At 36.2% G+C, this 22,997-nt stretch overlaps 2 protein-coding genes across 10 annotated transcripts in view; both read right to left on the reverse strand.

Moving 5' to 3' along the window:
* Positions 1-985: 985 nt before the first annotated feature.
* Positions 986-8,384, reverse strand: gfi1ab (growth factor independent 1A transcription repressor b). 4 transcript variants are annotated; one of them, XM_051896404.1, is made up of 8 exons: positions 8,224-8,339; positions 6,884-7,028; positions 5,433-5,637; positions 4,874-5,062; positions 4,038-4,420; positions 3,815-3,952; positions 3,544-3,709; positions 986-3,442 (listed from the first exon to the last, which is right to left on the reverse strand). In XM_051896404.1, exons 3-8 carry the CDS (start codon positions 5,542-5,544, stop codon positions 3,246-3,248), a joined length of 1,185 nt encoding a protein of 394 aa, XP_051752364.1. In that variant the 5' UTR covers positions 5,545-5,637; positions 6,884-7,028; positions 8,224-8,339; the 3' UTR covers positions 986-3,245. The 4 variants fall into 4 exon arrangements, with proteins under 4 accessions (XP_051752364.1, XP_051752362.1, XP_051752365.1 ...); XM_051896402.1 differs by lacking the exon at positions 6,884-7,028 and having other exon boundaries at positions 8,224-8,384; XM_051896405.1 differs by lacking the exon at positions 8,224-8,339 and having other exon boundaries at positions 6,884-8,205.
* A 344-nt stretch (positions 8,385-8,728) lies between these two features.
* Positions 8,729-22,997, reverse strand: part of evi5b (ecotropic viral integration site 5b) — a 58,087-nt gene continuing 43,818 nt past the window's right edge. For 5 of the 6 annotated variants that reach the window (XM_051896397.1, XM_051896398.1, XM_051896399.1 and 2 more), the window contains 2 exons: positions 14,748-14,843; positions 8,729-10,630 (listed from right to left, as the gene is read on the reverse strand). In XM_051896397.1, the coding sequence (XP_051752357.1) occupies positions 10,358-10,630; positions 14,748-14,843 (369 nt within the window). In that variant the 3' untranslated portion in view covers positions 8,729-10,357. Of the gene's footprint in view, positions 10,631-12,473; positions 12,884-14,747; positions 14,844-22,997 lie in introns of those variants that run through there. The other variant, XM_051896400.1, reaches the window with a different exon arrangement.

Genomic DNA, 22,997 nt, shown 5'->3' on the forward strand with positions numbered 1-22,997 from the left:
TATTCAAATCAGCAGATGATGTCATGATGATTTGTAGGATGCTAGGTCTTAGTCCTTGATATTCTCTTATCAGCCATGTAAATCAGGAGAGTGTATTGGTGATATTTCACTTGCTCATACATGGAAACAGTGTTTGTCTATCATTAAACGTGTTTTGGGAGCACTGTGGCAGGGTGCTTTTCTTTTTTTCTTTTTTTTTTTTTGTCCATAAAATGGAAGTCAATGGTAACCAAAACAGTTTCAAAATATTTGTGTGTGTGTGTGTGTGTGTGTGTGTGTGTGTGTGTGTTTGTGATTTATGAGGACACAAATTTGTATAATGACATGGGTATGACATAGGTATTACAAGGAGAGGGTGACTTATGAGGACATTTTTCAAAAGGCTTATAAATCATACAGAATTAGTTTTTTTTGAGAAAGTAAAAATGTGCACAGTTTCCTGTGATGGTATAGGTTTAGATGTAGGGGTAGTGTAGGGCGATAGAGAATACGGTTTGTACAGTATAAAAACCATTACGCCTATGGAATGTCCCCACAATTCACAAAAAAAAAGGTGTGTGTGTGTGTGTGTGTGTGTGTGTGTGTGTGTGTGTAAACTAAAGAATGAAGTGCTCTGATTACTCGCCCACTGAAATTGATTGGGCTCTTTCCAGGACTTATTCTATTCATATTTGATATGCCTGGAGGCTGTGGGGCAACGGTCTTAAAACCCTCGCTGAAATCTGGCCTGGCCTAATGGTCCACTTGAAGCTTGCACTTTCCCTCTGAGTGAACTGCAGAGGATTGAAACTGTGGTGGATAGTGACCTATGTAAAGGCACTGCAATCCACGCAGCACTCTGGACAACATCCAGATAGCACTGCCACTGTACTCTTATTCAGACTACTCTGTTCCCAGAAGGGAAATAACAGATTTTGAAATGATGGAATATGACTAAAGTGTTTATGTTAATTGACAATCATAGATGTTATCAGCTTTGGTTAAAAAAAAAAAAAAAAAAAAAAAAAAAAAAAAAGAGCAGATTATATTCCTAATATTTTCCTAATTCCTGCATGTTCGATTTTCCCTCACAGCAGCAGGACATGTAGACCCCACAGCTATGTGCTTATCTCTCTTTTCCCTAGAATAAATATGGATTTTTCTTGTTACTCTCAGTCAAATCTTCGGGGTTTTAAAATATTCAGTATTTTCGCGGGCCCAAATGTAGTGAGATTTAAGCTATAAAAAGTCAGTGATTTCAATCTTTGATTGCTCCTTCCCCACTATACAAAAACTTGTGCGTCTAACACAGAATTAATATCATGGCATCTCGAAAAATGTTGAGGGTACTTTTGGAAAATGAGAAATAAAGTTTTTTTCTCCGTCGTATGCAGTGCGGTTGTTGGAAACAAATTTTAAACCGTATATTATTTACCTTCACTGTGCCAGAACCAGATAAGTTGACGTTATATCCTCGGGCCATTTTAGACTGCAGGGCAGCAGAAAGCACTGACCCGCCCTATTCCGCGGGCATAGAGTGAACTGTTTCTGCTGAATAAACTCCCTTTATTTACACTTAGTTTGGTTAACAGCGGAGATCCAAGAGTGTTTACAGTGTAAATAAAAGGGAATAATTATTTTCATGGCAAGATAAGAGACAACTGCTGTTTGATTTGATAACATCTGCATCCAAAAACAGGAATAATTACATTTCTATATAAGAAATATTTTTTATTTTTTTGAAGATTTTGTTCAGTTAGACTTTATTTCTGAGGACTAATAGTTTATTACTCCGCCATAGTAATGAATTTCTGCAATTATAAATCATTTTATGTATCAAATAAATTGTACGAATCGTAGCTAGGGCTTTCAATTATTTTAAATGCGGCATGTGTTTCTCAGACTGTGGAAAAGATAACTGGGAAAATTAAAAGCAGCGTCTGAAACTAAATGGACAGATGTGAAAATCTTACTCCGAGCTTTAGATGAAAAATATTGTGCGCGCGCGCGCGTGTCATTTTTAAGAATAATACAATGAGCATAAAGTCTTCTTGGTCTTCAATTTAATCTAGGCTATTTTATGACACTTGTTTTGTGGTCTCCACTCAACCTATACAGCAAATACTAAGATTTGGTTCTATAAAGACGTAAATAGTTGATCAATCGTCTTTTATTAAATTATTAGATAATATTTTCATTATATCATTCCTTTCTTTTGTAATATCGAATAATTCTTGATTCACATTAACTTATGCTATTTATTTGTGCTTCCAATAATTATTATCTTGAAAATATAAGATAATGCGAATGCATTAATTGGAAAAACATGACACGTGAACTTTCCCACAGCTCTGTTGCGAATAAATATATATATATTTATTTTAAACAAGTAATGAAATACCCAATGCTTAAAATAATGAAATGCTTTCATTTATAATCATGAAATGATATGATCACAAAATAATTTATCAGATGCGCGCAGTGCAGAGATTTTACAAATCTGTACGAAACAAACTTTGATTACACAAGAAAAGAAAAAAAAACACATTAGAAATATCTCTTCGTAATATTCTTTATTACAATAAATAGTGTAAATTATATAAAAACAAATAGGCTATTTATCAATTTAATTTATCTAACAAGGTATAGCCTAAGCTATTGTAGCCAATTTATTTACGTCAAAGAAAACGAACATAATAGAAAAGAAAAAAATGATGACTGGAAAGGGTTCGACAAGCCAAATAATTTAAGTTGGGCTATAGTACACAAACAATCCTTTTATTGATGAAATCTCGCAGTCTATTGTAGTGCTTATTTTGCCAGCATCCCCTTTGCAGCGTTGAAAACAAAGTGACATTCTTTTGAGATGCGGTGATTTTTCTCTCCTTCAGCTGATATTTTGGGTGATACAGTGTCCTTTCTCGCGGCGGTTATATTTCGTCCCTGATTATTTTGGTGATAATATTTTGGGTTCAGACACTGTGCCTGACATGTTTCTGCAGCGGGCTATTGATTTGAATCAAGATACCTGGTGATACCCTGTTATAATATCACCATGAAAGCTGCCAGACCTGCTGGCCTGCTGCTGACTCGTAGGCAAATCTCACAAAGCATAAACAGCTCCACAACTAATGTAAACGCTATTAGTCGCCTACTCTAAAACAGTGATTTAATGTTTTATGAATGAGCATTTGTAGCTTGTTAAATTAAAAAGCATGTTAAAGTTCCGATGGGTTTTCCAATAGTGTTTGGTAAAGTCCTTTGACTCATGAAGCAATGTTTCCTAACTTCAGTCCGTGTTGTGTTTCCTTGTGTCTTCTTAAATCGACCTTGCGCTGGAATCCTTTGCCGCAGAGGTCACATCCAAACGGTTTGAATCCAGTATGTTTTCGACTGTGCGTTATCAGATTGGAGCTCTGACTGAAAGCTTTCCCACACACCTGGCATTTGTGTGGTTTTTCCCCTGGGAGAGAAAATAGGTACGTCAACTTTTCCATCCAAAATTCTATTTCTATAGTCTAAATAAGGTTATTTCCATAGCAGGCTGCACTTTATTTCGTTTACCTGTGTGGATGAATGTGTGTTTCTTCATATCTGATTTCTGGTGAAATCGCTTTCCACAGTACTGGCATGGGTAGGGTCTTGTATCGGAGTGTATGAGAAGATGAGTGGACAGAGTGGATGATCTTTTAAAACTTTTCCCACAGATTTTACAGTCGAAACTTCTCTCCTGTAAGGTGAAAGGCGTGTTTATACAAAGTCAATTTTGCATTCAGTCGATTTCAGTTAGATTAATATTGGACATTTGTGCTAAATAAAAACAAAATGCGCGCACCTGTGAGTGAACAGCTCTGTGTTGTTCCAGACTGACCGCGTGTCCGAACGTTTTCCCACAGATGTCACAAGCAAAAGGTCTTGTTCCACTATGCGACCTCCGGACGTGAACTTCCAAGCCATGTGGTGTAGAAAACACCTGTGGAGCAAAGAGGACCCATCTTTAATAAATACTCGTGATTTCTAAAAACGTTCAATCTAATTTGCGCTAGTAGCTACATTACCTTGCTGCATTTTATACATTTGTATGCGCCATTGAGCAGGAGACGACTACACATAACATCAGAGCTGGATTTTATCTCAGTTCCTTTTCCCAGTATGCTGCTGTCATCATAAAATCCAGAGGCAGTGGCGCGCTCGAATAGGGTGGCAGTGGAGCTGTAAATACCTGCGCCAGATCCTCGTTCAGTGAAAAGAGAGGGCTCGGCCACGCGGTCATTGTAATAGGCTGGTGGTGTAGGCCGCTCGAGAGAATGGTGATGATTGAGAGTATGCTGTACCAGCTGTCTGATTTCACATCCCGAGTACCTGCTCCACGCGTAAGGCCTGAAAGGGACGGCGAAAGGCTGTGTTTCCTCAACGGAGGGTGAAAAGGATTTTGCTGACTCTGTTAAAGTAAAAAAAAAAAAAAAAAAATAGCCTAATGATTTCCGTGTATTAAATCTGTTACTCGGTTTGTTTGAGTGGGTGGGGGTGGGGTCCTATTTTACTATTTATGTTACCTACGTTTTGTGCCAAAATGCCTTATACAGACTTTTAAAACAAAACACAAAAGTTTTTGTGATATGTTTTTGATATTTGATAAACATTGCTGTGTTCGAATTCTCTAGGATAATGATGTGGACAAAACGTGCCCAGACATCTCATGCAATAATTTCCACCGCCAGGTAAAATGTTTTGTGGTTACTAAATCGTTTAAAACAGGTTGACACATTATGTAAACAAAAAACAAAAAAAATTATGTAGCCTAAGACAGACCCCAAAAAACTGTATGACATGTATTCACACTATACAATTTGATGAGCTTTAGATATCTTCAGTAACCTAAATACACCCATACCCGGTGATGCTGATGGTGATGGAGGTCGCCAAAGGTCTTCGTAATCTGACGAGCGGTCGCACACACTTCCCTCACAGCTGAGAGGAGACTCAGCTTGATCCACCAGGTGAGAGTCCGGTGAACAAGCACCAGTCGTGTCGCCTGTCAGGGCATCCGTACAGCACTCTGACTCGTCTGAAGTTTTGTTTTCTGTAATGATTTTTTCCCCCAGTCAAAACCGCAGCTTGTATTAGGCTAAATATGAATCTTACAACATATGGTACAACGTAATGGTTGATTGTAGTGTGCCACCGAAAATCTAGAATCCAGAGTTTTCCCCCACACAAATGTATAGTAATATTCGCTCTATATTTTACCATTCCTTTCTTTCATAGACAAGTAAACAATGACCTCATTATGTTATCTATGTTTATAAGAATCTGAAGAAAGAAAAAAAAACAATAGTTTTAAAAAAGAAAAATAGCCTATATAAAATCTACAAGAGAGGTAATTAAAGCGTTGTTTTATGTTGTTTGGTATTTACATTGTTATCAGTAAATCGATATATTTTTCGACATACCTGCACATATATGAGCTAAAATAGTATCAAGTCTGTTGTAGTCATCTTCCAAAGATCGTGGCTGGTGGTAGCTGTGCGCTTTTTTGCTCTTCACTAAGAAAGACCTAGGCATTGTGTCTCCTCTGGTTCCTTCTTTCGATGTCCTCAGTCATTAGTGAAGATCAGGCAATCTGTCAGATCCAAAGATGCGGCGGCTTTTTTATCTCTGAAAAGATTTGAAGACCATTGGTTGAAGAGCAGCGCGTCTGTATAGAGGATACGGCAGAGTGGGAGCATGCGTAAAGCAATTCTCTCGTCTGCCAGGTGTTATGAAGACAGGTGCTTTAAAGGAACAACTACCAAGCCTTAGGCCTGTGATTGGTCCGCCCCTCTACGAGAGGACAGACAGGTCCGGGGGGAGCCGTGGCTATCAGGATAAGTGATACACTGTTTTATCAACGTGTTACTCAATCCCTAGCTGCAGGGGGAAAGGAAACGAGGAGACAGCAACCCAGCCTGTGCCTTCTCCAGCTCATGATTTGCGCAGGTTCATGTGTTAAGGACCTGCTGTTAACAAAAATTTGAATATTTTCCTCACACAGTTTTATTTAATTTGTTTGATCAATTTAGGGACTGCTTATTTAATTTGTTTTGCGTTTACATATGGATCATGCACAAGGGGACATTTTGAGTCATTCATATGTGTAGGCTAAACATATACTATAAAATGCTAACACAAATTTATTGTTTTTTTCTTAACACATCAACAAAGATCGTTCAGACATTTAATTTTATTTTTGTTTGCTGTAGGCTTTTAGCAAATATATACACTTTGTTTAAAAAAGTAGGCCTAGATAAAATATTCCATTAGAAAGGTATATTTATTCTTTTATTCTGTATTTTTTAGTTTTAGGTAATGCGTCAAAAACGCCCCCTCAGGGACAGTTCCATTAAAAAAAAAACCGCACTATGACACGTCATTATAAACTCTTCAAAGCCAAATAGCCTATCTCCTTTCTTAACCATTTTATGTTTTGTTACAATTGTTCAAAATAGTAGGCTAATTAAGTCATTGATAACCTCGTTATCATGATTTTTAAAAGAAAACAATTAAAACTGTCATTAGTAAAACTATCTCAGATAAACATAGCCTATCAAATAATTCTATTTCTAATAAACACATTGAATTGTCAAGACCTTGAGTGCAAGGACAATAATCCCCGAATGAGCATTAAAACTGCAGCCTAACAACACATAGGCCTATTAAACGTTTGAGATGGATCAATGCAATTTATTGAGTTAAAATGATAAAATGTTAAATCAATATTTACTTTAAAGACTTAGGCTTATTTTAGTTTCAAAACGGAAAATTTAGTAGAATGCCTATTAAAGTTAATGTCAGCAATTAGAATGCAGCTTAAAGTTCTCAAAATGCTGTTGTTTAATTCATACTTGACTATAGGTTTATTAACCTGGCTTCATAGAGGTGATAAAGTAAAACTTGGTTTTAGTAGACTTGAAATAAAGCTGTCCACACGCCAGCGGGGTCGCGGTGATCTCGAGTTTCGTGGCTCCTCAGTGAACAGAGCTGCCTTGTTCAGAGTGGACGCTGGTGATCTGTCGTGGACACAACAGGGACACGCATTCAGCTCGTGCGGCAGACAATCAGTGGGAGCCCATACATACAGGCAATCAGTCTACGTCTCACCTGCCTTTGACTCGTGACAGCCTTCTCGTAAATTAATCGCTTCACTTCACTTACCTAGAGCGCTTTTGCAGTCTGTCATTTAGGGGAGAAAGCTGTAAATTGATGTAGACTAACCGTTATCTAAGTTTCGGCTTCAACTCGTTATTTGGCATGTTTCGCTCACTTTATGATCAGCTTGTATGGATTTTTAAAATCTGTCGCGCCCATCAGTACCTGATAGGCTACCTACAATCACACAGTCCAGGATCCGCAGAAGATGTTTGTACTGGCCAACAGCGAAGCGCAGGAAATCAAAGCGCAATGTGCCCTCCGTCGATTAGACATGCCACCGCAGGGCATCCGGTAGATAGGATACCGATAATGCAAGGACACTGTAGATATCTTGACTGATGTTCAAACATTATTACACATTTACCTTGTACTCCATCACGAGAAATATATATTGGATATAATAATATTTACTAAGCTATCCCACATAAGTGACGGAAACCTAAACGCAAGCTATTTACTGAACACTGTTAAAACGGGGGGGAAATCAATAAATAGTTATCTCAATAACAACACTAAATAGCCTATTGTTATGTCGTTCAACATAAAATAAACAAACGAAAATAAAAAGTAACAATAAAGATAGGCTACTGACCGTTGCTGCTTCCTTTTTTTTTTTTTTTTTTTCCGAAAAATGAATTTTTTATATAGCCTAAAGATGAGCTTAAATTGTACTTCTAATATACAGAGCCAGCTGTTTAGTTATAAAGATTGGCTACGAGAGAGCAGCCAACCTACCAAAATCTTTATAACGCTTTATAGCCAATTTGTTCATGTTTATCGTCCTAACTAGGCTACTTAGAAAATGTCATCCACGAAGTACAAAGCGTTGCAAATCAAAACCTTTTACATTTGTACTGGCAAAACGGTGCTGATAAAAGTAGAGTTTCATTTAGATTAAATTTGTACGTACAGTATCAGTACGAAACTTCATGCATAACTGGAAACGCGCGAACTGTGATTCCTCTTAGCGAAACCCTGATTCAAGAATTACGTTTTATTAATCATTTTAAATTTAACGAGAGCTCATTCCCCGACAGGAATTAGAGTTCTTACCTGATATTCTAACACAATTCGTTGTAAGATGATTTCAGTACAGTTGAGGTGTTTTCGTTTAAGGCAAAGAGCGCACAGCCCATCTCATCTCATGGGTTTTAAGCGTACACACAAAAAAAGCTTCCTGAAAACGTTATTTGCGACACATCTCAATAGTAATCCAGTGTAAGGAGGGCTGTACCTTCAGCAGCTGTTTATTTCAGTGTACTGAATGTTTTTTATTTGTCCTGAAAAACAGTGTTAGGCTAATGATAGATAAATAAATTAATAAATCCTAATACGAGAGGAAAAAAAAAAAATAATACACGCCCAAACATGGGTGCGAGTTTTTTTCTTTTTTTTCTTCCCGATGTCAAGAGAAACGAATTTATAAAATAATTGCATTAAAAATATATTACTCTGATGAAAAAAAAAAAAAAGTTCAACACGTAGGCCTACAATGATCACGTTTTTTCCCCTTTGCTGCTGCATGGAAAATAGCGAACAAAGCAGAACAGTCGTAGGCTACTATCAAATGGTCTTTTTATTGTGATATGAATCAACACGTCCATCATCTTCAAGACACTTATCTTGCATTGTCAACAGTCTGTAAAGCCTTTAATGCCCACAGGAACATTCCACAGGAATCCATTGTAAAACACTCAACTTTTGTAAGGTTTTAGTTTATATTAAACAGGTTTTCTTAATTACTTTAAATAACTTTAGTGTTTTGTGCTTTGCAAGCTCGTTTAGCAAAGTCTTACTTTGTACGTGGGCAAGGTGGGCAAATAGTGTACCAACTTTACATCCATCATGATAGGTTTTAAGGCTTGCTCTCTGAAATTACTTCATTCTTTTGGTTTGAAGATGACTTCCAAAGACTTCCAAAGTCCACTCCCAGTAGTTCAAAATAAATCACTGGGACACAAAAACTCATTGGAGAACAACGATAGAGTGAAGCTCAATTAAATATATTGCCATAAACAGGGATAAGTAGTATTTTTTCATTGTCGTGAAGTCATATGCATGTCGTCTGTGCAAAAATGCAAACTGATTCAGAAGCTAGTTGTTACGAATATGCATGTAAAAAGAAAAGGAGGGACCGTTGATGGCTGTGAGTGCTTGGCTTGAGTAAGGCCGAGAAACGAGAACATTGTTCCGATTTGCCTCCAATTCCATCAGTTTGCAGGTATTCATGATTCATAACATGCTCAGCATACCACATACTGTAGAAAATATTGTAAATCAGCAAGAATTTCATAGAATCTTTCCAGGCACAAAAACAAAACTCCATCCTGTGAAAGAGAGAACTGACTACATCAAAGCTACAGTACATAAAAGTGATTGGACAGCAGTGTGCCAGGAAGAGTTGTTGCCTCCAAAGGCCTCCCAAATTCAGTAATACATCCTTTAACTGTACAATACATTACAATATAGACAAGACATTCACTGAATACATATTTTCAAGTAATAATGGAGATGAAAAAAATGAAAACATGTACATATTTACATAGATGAGTGTTCCTTGACCCACATAATGTGTTCAAGACTCAATCTTATAATTCATGCCAGGAAAAAAAGGCTTGTTAACTTCAGATATGACACCATTGTATAAATATGGAACATATAAAATGTCCTTTTAAAGATGATAGTGTTCCATTCTTTAATATGTTTGCCTCAAAGTTATGCATTGACTGGTTTCTCATGGTTTCTTAAAAAAAGGATGACTTAAAAAAAATAAAAGCTATGACAATGCAAAATCTTAATGCATAAAACACTACGCTATACAAAGTCGCTTCTCGTAATGTGAAAAATTGTGGGGTATTAGAAACACCCCTTTTTAAGGTTTGGGAATCTCGTGCCACAAAATTATGACTTTTATTACAAGGGTCTCAAAGAGCCTAAAAAGGCACATTAGCCCTCTTTATTGTGGCTAAAATTAAAAAGTAGTGCCAGGACAAACATCTGACGCATTTTGGCAAAAACAAAACAAATGCAGATGTAAACCATGACCTTAAGAGAGATATGACTCAACAAGTCCATTTGAAAAGATGAATGAGGGCTTTTCAAGTTCACCAGTTCGAGTCCCATGCTGTAGGACGAGCTTACAGACCATGTCTCCTCCCCAGACCTTTTGTGTCACCAATCCAGATGATCATACTGTAGTTGTCTTATGGCTGCCATTTGAGGGCACAGTAAGTCGTAGGGTATCTCCTTCCTCATCACCCTCACTTTCCGAGTCCTCCAGGTTTGGATGTAGTGTGATCCGGCCTCTAACCTGATGACTGGTCAGGTGGGGTGACAGCTTCTCTCCATCTTCATCCGAGGACTGGTAGGATTCATTGTCACCTCCATAGTGATTGACTATATGAATCCCATCAAAACTGGGTTGGTTGGGTAATCCCTGCTGCCCTCTTAAGCATCGGATCTATGAGCAGAGGAAAGAGAAAGTCAGCACAACTGAAACTTTAACACCTCAGCCATTTCATTTTACAACATGCAAAAACATTAGGAAACTATTTCTTCACAAAAGATAATAATAGAAAAAGGTAACAGTTGCAAAACACACCAATGCACAAACTCTGGACAGCACCATAAATTTAAACAAGCACATACAGTGGGACGATGGGGCCAAAATGAGTTTTCTACACAAACAACTTTAACTACAATCAGTAAACACAATCTTATCTCATGGTAAATCATATCTATTTTACTAAACATTTTGGCAAATTGGTGGCTAATTCGAATGAATTCGCACAATCTCATTACACAGCAAAATCCCCAGAGTTAAATCTACTCTGCACAGAGTACATATGGTCCCTCTCTAAATAGTGTTAAAGTAACACTACTGAAGCAGAGTTAAAGTTAATGAGATAATTAATTAATTAATTAAGTGATGATTAAGCATTAGTGATGAACACCTGCTGTTAACAAGCAGAATCACTGAAGAAAAGAGAAACACAAAAACTACAACTGACTTTAACTCTGTTTCAGTACTGCTTTAACACTATTTAGAGAGGGACCATATGTACTCTAAGCAGAGCTGATTTAACTCTGGGGATTTTGCTGTGTAGGTTCACATGTTTTCATACTATCTGCTTATGGCCCAGTGACAGTTGGGTGGGGTTAAGCGTGGACCTTCATGCTTTTTTTCCTAAAAATCGTACAAATCCATACGAAATCGCATCTCGTAAAATAGTTATGTTTTCCTGTGAGATCAGGTTGGATAGTTCACCCAAAAATGAAAATTCGGTTATTTATTCACTCTCATGTTATTTGAAGACATTCTGAAATATCTTCTTTTGTGTTCCAAAATAGAAAGAAATGCATAGCATTTTGGAACGGTAAATTAGCATTTTGGAACATTTTGGGTGAGTAAATTCTGAAAATTTAAATTTTTGAGTGAACTATCCCTTTAAGAAACAAGTAATAAGTCAGGAGGTTGTCTGGACTTGAAGGCTAAACCATGTATCATATATAATAATACAATGTTCAGAGTCCATTAAATTAAAATAAAAGTCCATGCTAAAACAAAAGCAAAACATGTAAATCAAATGGCCAATCATAAGCCAATAACAAAAAAGTCCTAGTGTGAAATGTGGTTTTGAACTGAGAAACTTGCTCTGTGGTATAACACACAGTTGATAGAGATGCATACACTCTTACCTGAAACATTCTGCCTCAGAAAGACAGACATGTGGGAGAGACGTATTGCATGGGTATTGCAGTGTAACCACAATCAGTAACATTCTGTTTTATGTCCCCCTCACAATGTATAGTCATCCCAACTGATATTACTTTAATTACAAAACAACCAAGAGATTTTAAAACGAGGACAGATTGTTCATGTGGGATATGAATGCAATGCAAATTGAAGAAGGCTGATGTGTGGGTTGTAGAGGCTAAAGAAAGAAAAAAAGCGAATAAGCCGGAAGGCAGTGTCAAAATGGCAAGTGAGGCCACAAGTATGACTTTGTGATGTTGAGAGATTAGCTTCAGTATGGTTTTGCTTGGTACAAATGCGGCTGATTGGAAACCTCTCGCTGTTTAGCAACTACGTGATTTAAATAGCAACCATATACGAGACATCCGTCCTTTTGTTTTAGGGTTATGACTAAGCTGACTTTAGTGTGGCTGATCTTTTAAGCACAACTTTACAACTTAATTCCACAAATCTCAAGTAAACCTCTGCAGATGAATGATACAGATTGTGTAAAAGTGAAAAGTTTTATTAAACTAAACTAAAAACCGATTTTTTGTGTGTGTGTGTGTGTGTGTGTGTGTGTATTGTTTTTTTTATTGCTGAATGTACACTGATTATTGTTGGCTCTTGACAAATTGTTTGTGATGTTCCAATTTGTAACTCACTTTGGATGAAAGCATCAGCAAAATATTTGAATAAATGAATACATTTAAATGTAAAAACAAAAAGCAATTTTATTAAATGAATGAATTAATTAACTACTGTACTTACAACATTCAATGAAGCAAACATAAAAATTCCGTTAATTTAACTCTACTGTTATTAAATAGCTCTTTTTTCGAACTACACATTCACAAAACATCCAAATCAGTCTTGTTCGTAAGGTTTTGTGGCTACAGACAGGATTCATGCTGCTGCTTGATTGTGTACGAAGAGGAACCTGGCATGTTTTAAGAGGTAAAGCTGTCTTGCTGCACTCTGTAGATAGGGATTGAGATGGATTTAGTAGAAAGTTGTTTGACCGCAAACCACCAGCCTTTTGTTGTCAGCATTAGGGAGGAGGAGAAAAATCACACTACATCCTGCCCTCCGTATAAATCAATTAAATGCTTTCCGTCTTCTGTTCTGTTATGTCGCTGTGATGCGGGTGACATTTTACTATATGATTTCTTAAATATCACACTAGGGATGTTTAAAACTGGTTGCTCTCCAAATACATCAAAGGAAGAAACGTCATGCCCACTGCACATATTGTGTCAACACATTTCCCAGCACAATGCTTGCATCTGTTAGTGACGTCAAATTCCAAATAAACATTACACTATCTATATCGACCTGTACCACCTACATAAGCAACATCACTGACCTGCAAAAGAAGCTATTAGACCAGATTCTTAATGCCTAATTAAAACACTTAACAGTAAATTTACCCAATTTACTATCATATTTGCATTATCCATATTTCTCATAAGCACATGAAAGGCTCTATATATCAGTGGTTAAGCCAGTGACTCTTAAAGGAACATCTATGAGAGAACATCGACCCCCGCTTGCCACACAGTGATGTCATAGATGCAAATTAAACGCTCAAATCAGTGTTGAAATCATTCCACGACCCACAGTTTGAAAACCATCTCTATATAGGATAGGAGAGATGGACACATATTTTTCATGTTTTTTTTTGTTTTTTTGTTTTTTTAAAGTTATCCTTAAAACAATTATAATTGTTGATTTTGATCTATTTATTGATACATCAATTTTTCAAGATGCCAAGCCATGTACTCATAGTACTTCCTCGGTAGCTATTTAACATGTGACAGGGTTAGAAGTGCATCACTGCTACAGAAATAGCAAAAATGACCGTAATCCCACTACCAGAAGTGGGCAACAACCAAAACAACACATTAGCCACAAAAACTACACCACCTACATATAATCTAGAGTTGTCACAAGTAGTAGTTTTTGTTGTTTGTAGCAAACACCAACATTACGCACTAAAGAAAAGGTAAAATAATAAAAAGAAAGCATAATAGGTGCACTAAAAGAGAAATTAATTAAAATAGATTTAACTCAACTGCTACTTGTTTAGAATTTTTTCTTCTTTCACTGTAAAATGTGTGTACCTCTCAGTTTATCTGTCTGACTGATGACCTGATAATTTGATAAGGCTGACCTTGAGTCACAAGTCCAGCCGACAGGGTCGACAGAACGAATTTCAGGGTGGTTACAACACCTGTGAGCGGATAGGTGTAGCGCTACAGATTGTGACGGGGCGTGTGCAGGGCAAACTGAAGTGCAGGAAGAGGCCATGCACAGGGCGTAGTTAACACTTAAAAAAGCCCTGTGAAATAAAATAACAAATCTGTTCAAAGCGCTCAAAGCTTGTGAAAAATAAGAAGCTAACCACAAAACAAATAGTTAAGATCAAAAACATATATCAGGCAGGAAAAGAAGCATCTCATGGGTGGGTAAAACATCACGGTTGCCTAGTTGACTTTGATTACTACAATAGACTCGTAACAAATCCTTCAGGTTGTGAATAAATATACATGTGACTACTGCTTAAAGGTTTTTCTTCATTAAAACAATGAAACTGAAAAAAATATATTTATATTTTATATATTTATTTATATATATATATTTTTTTTTTGTTTGTTTGTTTGTTTGTTTACAAAGTATGTTTATTTAAACTTGAATCATACTTTGAATCATTCATTCACAGATGAAGACATCTGTAGCCTAGCAGATAATATTATTCTATTATTCTAAATTCTAAAGAGTATACAGTCTAATTCAATATTTTGAAACCATACGCATAAATATTTATAAACACGGACATTACCTCATGTTTGAGATCTGCTATCTGATCCTTGAGGTCTCGGATGTACTGGCTGGAGTCTGTGTTGTTTAGCTGACCTTGGACCTTTCCTTCCTCTTTCTAGAAAAAAAGAAAAAGAAAATGTATATATTTTTATATATATATATATATATATATATATATATATATATATATATATATATATATATATATATAATTTTTATAGAGAATATGCAAACCACCTAGAACAAGCAATCATTTACAAAATTTACCTCATGTTAACATCAAAGTTAACCTCAACTACATTTTCAAGTAGTATTGTACCTTTTGCCTTTTTCTGCAAAAGCACCATAAAAGTATTATAAAGTATCATTTAAGCAGCCCATATGACTCATGCGCACTACATTCAAAGTCTTATGAAGAGTCTTCATCTTAAAGTCTTCATCTTCAGCGGGTAGGTAACTACTGTAACTGGATCATATTAACTCGAGAATCAGTCTGATTTGTGAATGAGTTTTGTGAACTGTATAACCTGATTCATTGAAAATATTTGAATTGCACTGTGTCCTAACCAGACATGATGCAACACAAAAGGTAGCTTTTCCATGTCAGAGTTTTCGTCGTAACCAGCCATGGCGATTCTATTTCAGAAACTGTTTCTATTTCTGTAACATTGCAGCTGGAACAACAACATACAAAGTATGACAATGATAATCTCAGGTACTGATTATGTGCTATATTTAATGTTAAAAGAATTTAATGTGTGTTTGAATCTTGAGTCAGATCTTAAAAATAAGTGAAAGGAAACAAGAACGTTACAACAAGTGTATTCTATGACAAAGATTGTATCGTTTGCTCAGTATGTATTTTAAATAATGTGAAAAAGGTGTAATAAAAACGCTCTTCTGATTGTCTCTGATTTTTGATTGATTTCTTCATGTCTCATAGTCATGAAGCAGTGTCTGGTGTGGTCTGCTGGAATCTTATCACATAACATCTGGTTAGGACACGGTGTTACAAGAATTATTCCTTCATGTATTAGAGGAACATCGCTTAGCTCATTAATGCAAGTGTGGGTATCTGCAGGTCGGAGTAATGTCCGTGCCGAAAGTTCTTTACAATAGGTTGCGAAAGCTGCCTGTTAGTGTGTAGGGTAGGGTTGGGGATTAGTTTCTGTTGTAGCCTTGTGTACCTTTCGGCATGCCATTACTCCGATCCGGTCTCTATTAATGTGGCACAAAGCCAGGACCGATATCAATATTTTCAGTGACTATTTGGTTTGGTCAGTTCCTTACACACAACTATTATATGGTTTTAGAAAACTTGTGGAATACAGTAGACAAATACTGCCACTATACTTTTATTGAGCTTTTTTATTATTATTATTTATCATTTTGTAGCTAGACAGCTCCAGTCCTCAATCATTTTATAATGCTGAAATAAGTGGTCAGGATATTCTTTAAAATTGTACATTTTGTTTTCCACAGAAGTAAGCAAGCCAAACAAGTTAGGACTTACATTAGGGTGTGGAAATACTGACAAGTTGTTTTTTTGTTGTTGTTTTTTTTTTTTTTTTTTTTTTTTGGAGAGAACTACTTGTCCCAGTGTCTTTAACTACTATGTACTAACATAAATTATTCATTTGATACAATGCATTTATTGCGTACATATATGTTGTTACATTGTGCTTATATTTATATTAAAAAAAAAAAAAAACCTTGCATGTAATTACAGCTGTAAATAATTTCTGTAATTAAATCTATAATTAAACTGTTGACCCTTCCCTTACACCATAACCCACCCTTAAACCTACCCATACCACTAAACCTGTCCCTAACCTTAAGGCCCCAATATGCTAAGTTCTTTTTCGTTCTTCGCTCAGGGGTAAAAAGTAGTTCGAAATACATGAGCAGCGGTATTATGTTAGTAAACATCCCGACACGGTCCATGCTGCTGAGTGGCATTTAGATGAATATGTAAATATGTGCAGCACGCTGTCCTCTCAATAACAAAATAAACACACAACAAAAACTAGAAAACAGCAAGCATTTTTTTTAAGCATGAGAAAATCATCTGATCATAGCAAAGTGGATAAGTTTGCACAAGCTCTGCAATTTGGCACTCTAGTAAAGTCACATTTATTTATACAGCACTTTATACAATGGATTGCTTAAAAGCAAAAAGCTTTTCAGGAAAGTTCACTTCAGCAAGCTATTTTGAACTCCCAAAACAAACTCCAAATGAACTTTGCTTTGGCCTTATTTTGTTCGAAATCACGGCACATCAGTTTGTTCTTCGATTTCGCATATCGGGGCCTTTACCCGTATCCCACATCAAAGACAGTAAAAGTGTTTTGCAACACAACTTGAACACAATACATTGTACATAGTACTTAAAAGATATATATAAATATATATTTATATAAATACCTAATATAAAAAGGGTGAAAAACCAGGTGAGATGTTTGTGGCAGCCATATTAGTTTATATGTATGTGAACAGATTGAGAGGTTATAAATCCTGTTTGGTCATTCTGTGTCAAATCAACCAAATTTCGGAAACTTCCCTGGCTCAATTTTTTCATTTTGTTAATATTTTTTCTGTACTAAGACAAATATAAATAGTGATGAAAGCCAAAATATTAAATGTCACAGATGTATATTTACTGAGTAATCCACTTTTTTTGAAGAGGGGGGTCAAAATGACAATTTTCACCTGAGATCTGAAGCCAAATTAGAGGGGTGTAAAAATGACTTCAGAAAGATGGCAGCATCATTATTTTATTTTTACACAGTGATTGGTAGGTTTTTAGATCTTTAGCAATCTTTGTTGCTTTAGCAATCTTTATTGCATTATGTGTCAACAATGACGGTTCAAAAATGGCAAAAAGCACTTCTTGAGTTTTTTGCCTCAAGTTTGCATGCCTGTAACTCAAGAAGTATTAAAGATATCTTAAAGGGGTGGTTCATTGCGATTTCAGTTTTTTAACTTTAGTTAGTGTGTAATGTTGCTGCTTGAGCATAAACAGTATCTGCAAAGTTACAGCGCTGAAAATGCACTGCAAACTGAGATACTGTTAAAGTTATGGCAGTTTAATGCCTACAAAAACGACCGGTTTGGACTACAACAAGCTTCTTCCCGGGTTGGTGACATCATAAACCCTGCGATTAACATAAACACTGCCCCTGGGAACACGCAACTAAGTGGGTGAGGCCATGTCACGTGCATACAAGTCTTCTTCCTAGGGATGCTGGAGTTCGGGAACAATGTTTAAAATTTATGTTTAATTCTGTTCCTGACAATTATAATGCTAATTTAGCTGTCTGTGCTGCACATTTTATGGAAGACAGCTTCCAGAATCTACACGAGTTCAATGCTGGATTTGCACAAAGGCTATTACTGAAAGATGAAGCAGTTCCCACTTTAAAAGCAGAAGCTGCTGTTTATGGGCCCCAACCTCTAAGTATGTTTTATCTTTTTATAAAGTTACATAGTTTCTGGGACATAAACAAAGACCAACGCGGTTTGGCTTCGCTAGCCAGTTAACATTTCATACTTCAACAAATGCCTACAAACACCAACAAACTTCTATGCAATCACACCAGTGAACTTCTGTTGGTGTTTGTTGGCGTTTCTGTTATCAGTGTATAGCATTGTTTCATTACGGCATTTATGTTGTGTTTACCCACATGCTCGTTCATGCTATAAATTAAACTATACCTTTACAAAAACGCTGTATTCATGTATTCAGCTACAGTAAAGCTTTAATCAGAACACTATGGGGCAGCAGTAACATTTACAAGTGACAGCATATCTAAACACTTTGACACAAATACAAACAAAAATACTTAACATTCATAAACGTCCATTAAAAGCCGTGCTTGCAGAGGTTCTGCTTGACCCTCTTTATCATTACTGGCTATCCGGCAATATTGACACCATTATTTACATTTCCACTGAAGCAAAGACTGGACTTTGACCGAAGCACATGCGACGTTTGCCCGTGATGGTAAGGGCATGGCGTTTCCGGACAACGCGAATCGTGACAACGTATTCCGGACAGCGAATCACATAGGGCCAGCTAACCAATCTCAGTCCATTGCGTATTTCTGAGGGAGGGGCTTCATAAAACCAGGAACAGCGGTGTAGAATAAAGGTAAAATATATAAAAAATACGGCGTTTTTTAAAAAACGAAGCATTAAGACATGTTAAACTGTGCCCCATAAACACAATCAAGCCTAGAAAAAAAAAAAAACAGTGAACCACCCCTTTAATATCCTTTTAGATTCTGGTTCTTAAACTTTCCTTTTGGTATCCTCATTTTACAGGCCCTCAGTGGTTCAATCCCAGAGATATGGAGATCTTAATGTGGCATTGTACACGTATTCAGTGGTCAAAAACCAAATGTGAGTCACTTTGCATACAGCTGATACTTTTTTTCTTTTAAAGAGGAATATCTGAAGAACAAATAATGTTGAAACTTGAAATGTATTGTGTTTTTCTATCAATACAATTGCATAGAACATACCTGTCTGAGTGCAATAAATATTCCTTTTCCAAAGTTTGCATGCCTGCAACTCTAAAAGTATTCAAGATATCTTAATATCCTTCAAGATTCTCATTCTTAATATACTTTTCTTTTGAAATCATCAAGGACCTATATGGTTCAGTCTCATAGATATGGCAATCTCAAAGCAGCTTCAGGTTCAAATTGTTGAATTTTACCCATTTTCAGTGATGGAAAACCAAATGTGGTTCACTTTGCACACAGCTGATACTTATTGCATTTAAAGAGGAATGTCTAAAGAATAAATAATTGTTTAAACTAGAAATGTATCTTTTTCCCCTCTATCAAAAGAATAGCATAAAACTTGACTCTCTGAGTACCAAAAATCCAATGAAATGGTTGAGGCACATTAACTTGCTCTCAAAAGTGTATTTATAAGAATCTATATTTGTTTTTTGGGATACTTGGAAGATGGGATTTTGTTCATTTTAACAGCTTCTGAAGCTACCAAGAGTTCAAATACGCAGTATCGTAACTACACGTTACCACATTGACATCCCTATATCTATGAGATTGAACGATTTGGGGCCTTAACCTCCTGGGTCCTCTTATGGAAATATGATAATATTTTGTAATTATCATTTAAATCTGACAAATTTTCAAATTGTTTGTTATAAATCAACATCTCAGGAAAATGTTATGGGGTTTCTAATCAAAATATGACTTTCTGTTACAAAACAGGGCATTGATTTCATACATGTCCTCAGCAGAGGACACCAAGACTTAAATCTTGTTTATCAGGCATTTTAGGAGACACAAGTGAATATGAAATGTTGCCAACTATTACTCCCATTATTATACTTTTTTTTTCATTACATTGCTTCAAGAACAGATTCATATGCAAATTAGATACAGTGTATCCATACATTGCATTGAATGGGGGTCTTAGGAGGTTAAAAATGAAGATTCCAAAAGAAAAGTTTTATAAGAGCAAGAATCTAAAATGAAATTAAGATATGTTTAACACTTCTTAAATTAAAGATATGTAAACTTTGGGAAAACGTTTGTTATTGGCACTCAGAGAGGTGTGTTGTATTCAATTGTTTTGATAGAGGGAAACAAGATACATTTCTAGTTTCTGTGTTACTTGTACTTCAGACATTCTTCATTAAACACAAGCTATTAGCTGTTTAAAAAGTTACCTACATTTGGTTCTTGACCATTGCAAATGGGTAAAATTCAACAATTTGGACATGGTCCCAAAATCTATGGGACAACACTATATAGGGCCTTATTTAGATTAGATTAAGATTATTTAAATTAAGACTCCAAAAGAAAAGTTTATTAGGAATGAGAATCTAGAAGGATATCAAGATATCTTGAATACTTTTAGAGTTACAAGCATGACACCTTTAGAAAAAGAATATTTATGGCACTCAAGACAGGTATGTTCTATGCATATGTTCTATGCAGCTGTATGCAAAGTGACCCACATTTGACCAGTTTTTGACCAGTGAAAATGTGTACAATTTACTGATTTACTCATGGAGCCACATTACCATGTCCATATCTCTGGGATTGAACCATCGAGGGCTTTTAAAATGAAGATACTAAAAGAAAAGTTAAGAACCAGGATCTAAAAGGATATTAAGACATCTTGCTAAAGTCAACAGATTTTACTAATAGACCTACCAATCTCGGTGTAAAAATAAAATAATGATGCTGCCATCTTTAAGTAATTTTTACATCCTTCTAATTTGGCTCCAAATCTCAGGTGAAAATTGTCATTTTGACTCCCCTCTACAAAATAGTGGATTACTCAGTACATATACATCTGGGACATTTGATATTTTGGCTTTTATCACTATTTATGTTTGTCTTTCTACAGAGAAAAAACATTAAGAAAATCAAATATTTAAGCCGGGGACCTCTGGTTGAGTTGACACGGATAAGTCTTGCCAATTTAAACATTAAAGTGATTTTAAATCATTCAAGCGCAGGAAGAGGCGAAATAGAACTTAATTCAGTACTCCAACGCTGTTACCTACGCAAACCCACACACAGAGAGAACACAGAATCGAGTTCTCTTTTGCATCTCTTCGTGCTTGAATGGACACATACACACAAAATTCTCAAAATACCTGTCTTGGCAAATATTCTCTTAAACATAGATGGTTGTCTTAAGTGAACTTAAACTGTTGAAAGAAATCAGATGTGTATCATTAGGTCTTAAAGTAACAGCACCCTATAAATACATGTTGCTGTCTATATCATCAATCATGTTGATCAAACAACAAAACAGCTATATTTAATTTATACAGTGAAAACAGTTAACACTGTCACTGCCCCCCATTTTTATTTATTCATTTTTATTTATTTATTTTTTCACTGATCGAAATATGATATAATATGATCCCTAATATTATCCGAACCGTGAGTTTTGTGATCCGTTGCACCACCAGTTTTTGACTGCTGCTGAATGCCTTGGGGGAGCTGCGGTATTGAACAGACATGTGTACACACTACATAACATGTTTACCCACCACATTCACACCTGTTAAAAAGGGAAATCAAAACATACACTACAAACATGCTGCACAGAGCCGTTTTCCTCTATATCGGTACAGTTATGGCAAGCCACACAGGACAGAGTGAGGAGTGAAAAAGGAGAAGAGGTGCAGAGAGGGGTGTATTATAGCGGTACTGAGGTAAGATCAACACATGCACACACACCCTAGCAGGGATGGGTGTTTTCAATTCCTGTGGTCTGCGTTCGGCTGTGCATGCAGCTCTCTGATAGGCCGAGGATGGGGATGGAGAGGGATCTAAAGTGTTCTTCCAAGAATTTGTGTTTTTCTTGAGGTTTCTCCCCCTCCCCCCTCAAAGTGTTGTGATAAGGGAAAGGCAGTTAGCCGACTTCCTTACACTCAGCTGCATGAAATCAGCAGGTGGCAGACTGCAGCTAGGGACATCAAACGTCTGAGTAATGGCTTCCTCACTTCAGTACTTCACTTCAATATCAATTCATTGATTTTAATGGATATTCATTTTGATGAATCAATATCGAATCTTAAATCCTAAGATTGATCGTTTAGTCTATGCTGTTTTCTGTTGATGCGTGAACAAAACTTTATTCATAGCACACCATCTATTTCAATAAGCTTTGTGTTTTGTTACTTTTGATAAGAAACAAAGACCCGGCTTTCAAATTCTGCCAATTGTTATGAAATTCAACAATAAATGTAATTTTGATGCAATTTAATGTGGTGACAGACTGCTTTAGCCGCTTCAGTTCAAGCGCCAGCATGGAGCGCCTGTAAATCGATAATCTCTTCTTCTCTACAACTACTTATATCACAGAACAAACAAGAAAGTATGTTAAAAGAAACAGTACTACTTGCTTAAATGTTTTATGTCTAATGTAAATCGCTCAATCAGTGTTTCAACCAATTGAACGAGCTTGTAAACAATGTCATGTAACGTTGCATTTACCTCAGGAAAGCCATTTAGCCTACTTTCCATAGCTCGTTAGTCAATTAGGAAAAAAACTAGAGAGAAGCACTTTGCAAAATATATGCACTGTATAACATATTCATTATATTTTCACTTAACCTCTTAGAGTACGTTTACACGACAACAATGTACTAAAAATGGAAACATTTTTCCTTTGCGTTTTTGAAAAGTTTTGCGTATAGGCGACGTTGTCACAACGATCCCCATTCACACGGATCCGTGAAATTGACCAAAAGTAAAAATGACTGTATTAT

This window comes from Ctenopharyngodon idella, chromosome 6 (genome assembly GCF_019924925.1).
Source record: "Ctenopharyngodon idella isolate HZGC_01 chromosome 6, HZGC01, whole genome shotgun sequence".
NCBI classification, from domain to species: domain Eukaryota; kingdom Metazoa; phylum Chordata; class Actinopteri; order Cypriniformes; family Xenocyprididae; genus Ctenopharyngodon; species Ctenopharyngodon idella.